This window comes from Sphaeroforma arctica (genome assembly GCF_001186125.1).
Source record: "Sphaeroforma arctica JP610 unplaced genomic scaffold supercont1.25, whole genome shotgun sequence".
In the NCBI taxonomy this organism is placed as follows: domain Eukaryota; class Ichthyosporea; order Ichthyophonida; genus Sphaeroforma; species Sphaeroforma arctica.
This window is the reverse complement of record NW_014040533.1, coordinates 140,635-148,488: the sequence shown is the minus strand read 5'-3', so window position 1 is coordinate 148,488 and position 7,854 is coordinate 140,635. Positions and strand designations below refer to the sequence as shown.

Sequence of the window (7,854 nt, the reverse complement as noted above, 5' to 3'; positions counted from 1 at the left end):
CGTAGAATAACGATGTATATCTCTAGCATATACACGAGAGAAACCTCGTACTAAACCTCGTACTAGCTCTATATCACATTTGTGTGCAAAGACTCGGAAACTTGGATCAGTGCTGAAATATTCCTATTAGAACTTTTATACCTATATTTGTGTGCTTAATTCAGAAGTGAATCAATGCCGTGTAGGTGCTTGGGTGTGCACGAATTGGTATAAGATATCGAATCAAAACTCAAACTAATCTCCAAGTCAGTGTACATGTAGTGCGAGTAGTACCCCAATTTGAGCCTTGAACGTTACAGTGTACTTGATCACATGCATAAAGTATTCGTGTAACAGTAAATCACAGGTTTTATGGCGCTACGCGATATAAACTTTCCTGTGGTAGCAGCTAAGCAAGAAGCAAACTTCGCCATATTGACTCGGAAGCTATGATGTCTCGTAATTTTGGATAGATGCTCATATTCAAATTAGACTGAAATCTCAGCTGTACGATTATCGATTATCAGTAGCTACAGGTCCTTCTTATCTTATGATATAACGGAACGTATATCGTAGCTAGAAGTACGCATACTTACATAAACTAGTTATGAACATGTAGCCATTGGCGTTTTTAGAAGATTTGGGGCATAACCTCTAAATTTTGGTTTATGTAACTCAAACAATGCCATCCCTGCCACTATAGGTATGCTTTTGAAGCATATGAGATCTGCTTGCAACCAAATCGCATCACCATGGGATAGCGGCGAAGGTGTGTATATAGCTGGGAGTCTTGTGGTGTGAGTAGTGCAGCGGAGGCAATATATTGACCATTATTAATTGCTGTTATTCGATCGCACATGTGTTTATTTCTTGAAGGTAGTCAGGTTAAGTACGGATCTTTGAGCTAGTATGCACCAAAAGATGTAATAAGTCACCAGACGTTTTTCAGACACTAGAAACTGAGATTTACTCATTTCAAATGATGTACCTGCATATGTTTGGGCGCTTAGAGCGTTCTACGTGCGTGATTGCACCCTACTCGCTTCTGGTGTAGATCATGCATCACATGCAAGTATACGCTACATTTCCCAATGGTGGCATACACACTTGCAGTGATGAACTCTACCCATGTATATCTCTGTGAGATTTCGATCTAGTCTTCATTTTGGCTATTTCACTCTCGGCTGCATACCTTTGCTTTCTCCCCTCTATCATAACATCTGGGTTCATTTCGTAGTTGGTGATGGTGCTGTAGGTTCTGGTAAATGTCGGCGCACTCACGTCAGTGGACATGGCTACTTATATGAGGTGGATGAAAAAAGCAACTTGGATACGGCCAGGACGCTCATGTGCGCAGACTCGTACCGGTATGAAAATATCACACAACTTCATTGCGTTCGCCCGTTTTGTTTGCAGCTCTTGCTCAATTGAAAGTCTCAAACAAACAGTTCACTAATTATCTGAGGTGGGTATTTTTTTTTGTGTGCGTATCTGTCTGTATCTCTATTCGTAGTAAGAACTGATTTTCATGTGGGCGTAAAATTTGCTGAAGCACTCTATGAAGTACACCTACCCACAATCTGGTTGACCATAATTTCGTATGATAATGATATGGACCCCCCCCAGATACGAGTTCTGCTATACCCGAAGTTTCGATACACGGTTGATTAGCAATTTGATGTACCTAGGGTTCATTCCCCTTAGTCAACTTAGCACGACTGACCATACGTACGGTATGATACCGAAGCTGCACAAGCACCGCTGTGTTCTTCATCTTCCTGATCTTAAGGTAGGTGCTAGTATCGCTTTTGAAAGACTAACTATTTGCGAAGATCTATTCAATTTGAGACATGATACTTTCACTCGCCATTTTGTACCGCTTGGTGACCACGGTTGGAGTAAGCAAGTGTACATACATCCAAAATCATCGTTGAATCCTCATACAGATAGATAAGAGCGCTCGAAAGCGTATGAAGCATTTTCAGATATCTATAAACAAATGCTTTGATCAAGTCATCGATGAGTGCGTGAGAGTGAATGGTGATGGCTGGCTAACGAAGCCCTTAGTCAAAGCCTTGAAGTTGTTACATCGCACACCGCAGTGTTCTGCAATACGGCTGTGCTCATTCGAGGTATGCGGTGGTACCTTTCGTCATCATTGTTGCTTAGCATCTCCACACGCTCGATGCTTTTGTCCTCGGGAGAATATTCTATCCTCAGCTGCTGGCCCAAACTGCATGTATCTTATATGTATACCCAATGCTTCGCTTGACATACACTGATGTTTGTCACGTCGTTTTTTGACACAAGAATGTGCTGTAAGAAACCTTGTGCTGAAGAGCAATTCACGATTGAGAGACCAATATTTATGGCCGAATACAATAGTACTATATATGTTCGACTTCGAAAGACAATTACAAATATTCGGTGTGTATGCAAAACGGATACATTGACAACTATTATGAGCTAGTCGCACATGTTGTCCGTCCAGAATTCTGCGCACAATGACTGGAGATTAAATTATTCAAAAGACAATCTCTATGAATCGCAATTGGTTGCTATTTAACTGAATGACATTGTCTGCGCCAGATCTACAATAATGGGCAATTGGTGGGCGGCGAGGTCGGATTCACAGCGGGGACTGCATACACTTCACTAAGCGGCTACTTCACAATGAGCTCAGCAGGGACTGTGCAAATGATTGCCACGTGCAAAATACTGCAATCGGCTGGTTTCGCATTCTGGGATTTGGGTATGTGTAACTATTGTGTAAATTTGAGACACAAAACTCATATAAATTGTACATTTTGCGCTACGCAGGGACTAAATTTGCAAGCTTGCCATCGAGAGATGTTCGATTGTTAAAATATGTTAATTTACTTGCACTCTTCGGATACTATATTATCTTGCCCTTGCTGGAATGCATTCTAAATTGTTATTTGTTCACACTTTTTACCCGACGTCAGCTGCATTTCTCATATTGCCTCGTGAATCTTCACTCATGCCTGTGTGTTGTGACCTGCTGATATTTTAAATATCATTGGAAAGCGCGACAGCCCACTAGCTTCCTTACTCGGTCTGAAGGCACAGTCAGACTTATTGCCAGCATGTCGATCATCACACATATTTCTCGAGATTCTAGAGCTGTAAAATCACTTGTTCGCTCAGTTGACTCGAGAATAGTCTTGCTTGGAGGAATGCTTCGTAGTTCAAAGTACCTGTTTTGCATGAGATTAGCCCGAGTTTCAAAGTATCCCCTCTAAGACTACTAAGTATTGCATTACGCCACACCAACTCAGGAATGGATCTGCCATACAAGAGAACCATGGGGGGCGTTACGCATCCGATCCAAGATTTTCTTGCCGTCTTCGATACTGTCAGATGCTTACCGACCCCCCCACTCCCTTCATCTGTCCTCGACGTCCGTGACACCGTCACCTCATCAGGGGCACAGGAGCGCGTATATAAACAAAGGCAGAACTGTACACACATCAGAACGGCACAGTGCGAAAAGACGCTATCACACAGCGTCCCAAATGTGTCCAACAGCTGGGCAAATCGCAAATGCCGAACGGTAAATTCGACTGAGCTAAGCGTGCCTAACATTATTAAACTTCCTCATGCTGCTTAAGAATGTACACAGCCTGAGGAACTATCTTGTCTTGCTGTGCAGCATATGGGGAGAATATATGTCAGATCTGACATTGACTGTGAGAAGACCAAGCCGTTCGACCACTTCTACTTTATACACCACAATAGATCACTTGATCACCACATCGGAGCAAACAACGTAACTCTCGCGTTCGATGGTAGGAGTATTTGATAGTAGGAATAGTATGACAGCACGATTGGACACAAGATTCAAAACTGTGTGAGAGCTCAGAAGCAGCAACAAGAAGGCGAATTTCCTAGTTCTTAACTTAAGAGTGCATATGGCGAAACTGCTATATATTTTGTAATGGCAGTGATGATTAATGCAATGGGCACGATCATCCATCGACAAAGCATGTTGATATGATTGGTAGCAAGCCTATTTTTTGTAAGCGCGCGTGAGGATATAGTACAGCACACTGCCTAAAATCATTCTGTACTGGTGTTGGAAAGACCAAGTAAAGCAATAATGATTGTGGTTAAATATAAATAGCAAAAAGAATGGAGTAGTCCCGAATATGAGTCAAGCACAAAGGAAATTTAGCAACAGGTATTATATCAGACCTGTAAGGCCCGTAAATAGTAGCTGCCTGACACATGACGATACCGCGATGTTAACGCTCCCGGGTGTTGTATGTCATTAAACCACTGGCTACGACCTCACAAGAAATGTGTAATCAAGCAAACAAATAGAGTTTAAATATGAGGTAATCAATTAACTAATCAAAACGGACGATTGCGATAGGAAAATTGCAATAACAATCAAAATAGTTCAATATTCCATCACCATACCACTAAATTCTGACTTGACAGTGACATTAATAGAGGAAATGGAGGGACGGGAGTGGATGGGTGGGGACCGAGATAAAGATTGGAAGGGTTTCCAATCCGCTCACTATCCGCTAACGCAAGTCCACCCACAATTCGGTTGCCAATTCTATTATCCGTGTTCTCGTAACAGATCCATGTTCAAGCCACGGCCAGAGTTCAATTCGGGCTGAATTAAGCGGTGGGGTAGAATATTCTAACATATACTACTTTAGTTTAGTCGAAACGTGATTTGAAGATGCGTATATGATACAACTGTGAATACCTCAGAAATCGCTACGCCTGTATGTGCTATTAGCCATGCTCGACATCTCATAATGAGATTAGAAGGTATACAAGTGCCGCACATGACACCACAATATTTATCTACTGCTAGATCTATTTACAGAAAGACCGGCGGTCTATCGCTATGCCCACTACTATACTACGCGAGGAAAGTGTCGCGATATCCACTTGCGATGGTTGTCATTTCGATCGGACTTGTCGTAAGGGTAAATTCTTCGCACTGGCCACCCCAGGCCAAAAGATCACCTTCTACCTCCAAGCATATTATAATAGAGGTTGAACCATATCTTTCGGATCGGAAACGTGGTCGTGCAAAAAGTCGGCGATCTGATCATGGAAATACTGGCATGTGACAGCATCTGCCTGCCACGTACCAACAAAGAGAGCAAGGAAGAAAACCCATCGAGAACATCCCTGAGTGTATTGCAGCCAACAATCTTCCTCGCTTATCTGACATTTGTCTCCTAAACATTTGCTTAGTTCTTTGTGGTATGTGAGAACCAAAGTCTTCTCCCATTGACGGCGCTCAGCAGTCGATATATTTGAGATTGTAAACTGGCCTAATTCCCTTGGACCTATGTTCACCATAGAGACCTCGAAATCAACGAATTTTACAGTCTCGTTGGCCTGATTTTCGTTGATTAGGTAAGTTTTTTTAGAGAAATGAGTTAAGTGTGCTGACGATCAGGTATCAAATATAGTGTGACAACAAGAGCTGGGCCCGATCGCAAGCAAATACACCTGGCATGTGACACAAAGCAAGCGTATGTTATATGATACATTGCACAACTAGACATGTAACAGCAAATTTTACGAAATGCAACAACAAAAATAACTGGACAAGACTGGCCCTATGACGTAGGTTTCAGATCTCAGCCCATTCCCGATATTTTGCTAGCTATGCTGTCAACAGCACGTACCTGATCAACTAAAACATTTCCCGCGTGAAAATCCCCGTGACAGAGCGTATACGGAATCGATTGGTTTTCTTCGTGAAGAGACTCCCACGACAGCTTGCCGATGGATGCGTCCATGCATTGAAGAAGGTGAGTATCCCATGTGATGTCTTCCCGAATTTGGCCTTTACTCCATGAGCTACGGAGTGAATCTGCCAAAGTTGTCCATTGAGTAGTGGCATCCGTACTGAAACAGGGAATTGCAACAAAAACACGTGGGAATTAGATTGAGTGATCGCAAACTCGCGAAATGTTGATTGTGTAGGATTTATATTTGAATGCTGAAGAAGAGAGTTGATACTAAAGAGATATGTAAGCGAGAAAACGAAATGAACGCAAAAGGTTCAGTGCGGTGTAGCATACGATAAATATTGAAATGTTTCTATCCTGTGCAGTATCAACTAAATGTAAGCACAAATGAAGAAAAAAACACGAGCACAAGAGATCAGTATGTTCAAAAATTTCGAGGTCAAGGTAATACAGCGCAATGTCATGTCATGAAGACGACAAGATCATCATCCCTATTCACAGGCAATATGACTGCACAACTCCTTAACTGTCGCTAGACCATACGCTAAACAATTTTGAGGACATGGCCAAAACTTGTGAATAAAAAAGCGTGCTCAGAGACATGCAAAAGTCTACCATGAGGGGCACAACAGAATTACACATTCTGGAAAATCCGCGCAGAAACCATGCCTTCATAAAAATGATTTCGTTTATATTCCAGCTCAAATTGGAAAGCAGAAACATGCAAGGATTTTCCTTTGGTAGCGCGCGATACCATCCTTCACTACGGTATATTCAGAGTGAGAGCGTGTAACACAGCATGTGCACGTAGGTGTAATCTCACATAACAACGTTACTACAACGACGTGTAGCACGGAATTACCCACCCATACATACCTATTGGTCAACTCAGTAGATGATACAGCTTTGAAAGAATAACAGCTAGAGTATACGTACATCTCACTGGAAAACTTGCGCGCGAATGTTCTGCAAACAGATGAATACTTTCAAAGATGTAAACTTGTATATATCAAAGCTTAACGTATGTATTACCCAGAATTGGCTGTTAAGACGTCCACATTTCGCAACCAGCTGTGAGTCAGCAAGGAGGTATCGTTCCAGTGGAGTGCGTGCAGTCTTGCCAAAGTACGGAAAGTGAGCTCTGCTACTGCCTTGCCACTCAATTTATAGTTGACCTGATCAATCGTGTGTTCCAATGCATTGTAGATGAATCCGTGTCCATATCTGGCAATTGACTTTTTAAATGATTTCTAAGCTTTCGTGTTGGTATATTGCATCTGAGCCATTTAATTTCCGCTTAGGTGAGAAAAATATACAATCGCCATCAGCAGAATATTGTTTCCTTCAGCTGAATCGAAACATGTACGAAACGGTCGGGAACGAAATCATGTTATCTAGAACTTCCCATGATGGGCGAAATCGTTATACATATACGAGCATAGCGTATGGGTGTTTCTGGTGTGCTCCTCATTTAAACCTAACAAGGAGGCAGGCATGCATTGTAACCTCAACCTGTATGATAGCATAGAATTTTCTCCCAAGCACTTTGCAGATTCCCCTACCTCGTCTTTAGGGTCGGCATTCTTCATATGAGGTGAATTCTTGCTAAAAAACACACTAGCAACCACATGCCCTTTGGATAAATCTTCCATCATCACGGTCTTCGAGCCGGTGATATCGTTGGTAGTGGCATAGTATATCCTGGGTATGAGACCTGACTCAAATAGTTCGGCCCCAAAAGTGTTGAAAACGTGTGCTTCACGGCTTAGTCCGTATTGGAGAGCCATTTGTAATTTCTGATCGCCAATGAGAGTTTTAACGATGCGGTGTCGTACGATATCACCGCTATGCGTGGAAACTACCTACATATAGCGAGATTGTACACAAAGGAATAGATTGGAAAGCCTGAATACACAAAGGATCACAAAAGTAAGCATGAAGACACAAAATAACATGTAAATACGCATGTATAACAGATATTCGGCAAAATTCCGTATATTTGCCATGCAGAAACACGCAGTACCTAACGTGTGATACTAGAGTCATTTTTTCAACTAGGAGTCAGCATGCACAACCCACATTGTACTGATGAATCAATGTTGCTAGCGACCAAACAATCAGAATT

General features: G+C 42.1%; 2 protein-coding genes across 3 annotated transcripts in view; one reads left to right on the top strand and one right to left on the bottom strand.

The window, feature by feature from the left end:
• SARC_00733 overlaps window positions 1–4,283 on the top strand; it is a 4,985-nt gene extending 702 nt beyond the window's left edge. The window contains exons 2-7 of one of the 2 annotated variants that reach the window (XM_014305580.1): window positions 683–748; window positions 1,235–1,346; window positions 1,606–1,768; window positions 1,926–2,111; window positions 2,569–2,731; window positions 3,279–4,283. In XM_014305580.1, the coding sequence (XP_014161055.1) occupies window positions 685–748; window positions 1,235–1,346; window positions 1,606–1,768; window positions 1,926–2,111; window positions 2,569–2,731; window positions 3,279–3,610 (1,020 nt within the window). In that variant the 5' untranslated portion in view covers window positions 683–684 and the 3' untranslated portion in view covers window positions 3,611–4,283. Of the gene's footprint in view, window positions 1–682; window positions 749–1,216; window positions 1,347–1,605; window positions 1,769–1,925; window positions 2,112–2,568; window positions 2,732–3,278 lie in introns of both variants that reach the window. The other variant, XM_014305579.1, reaches the window with a different exon arrangement.
• A 454-nt stretch (window positions 4,284–4,737) lies between these two features.
• The window catches only part of SARC_00732 (hypothetical protein), a 5,152-nt gene continuing 2,035 nt past the window's right edge, over window positions 4,738–7,854 (bottom strand). Inside the window, exons 2-5 of the mRNA XM_014305578.1 lie at window positions 7,292–7,591; window positions 6,762–6,904; window positions 5,664–5,886; window positions 4,738–5,370 (exon numbers count right to left, since the gene is read on the bottom strand). Of these exons, the coding sequence (XP_014161053.1) occupies window positions 5,008–5,370; window positions 5,664–5,886; window positions 6,762–6,904; window positions 7,292–7,591 (1,029 nt within the window). The 3' untranslated portion in view covers window positions 4,738–5,007. The remainder of the gene's footprint in view (window positions 5,371–5,663; window positions 5,887–6,761; window positions 6,905–7,291; window positions 7,592–7,854) is intronic.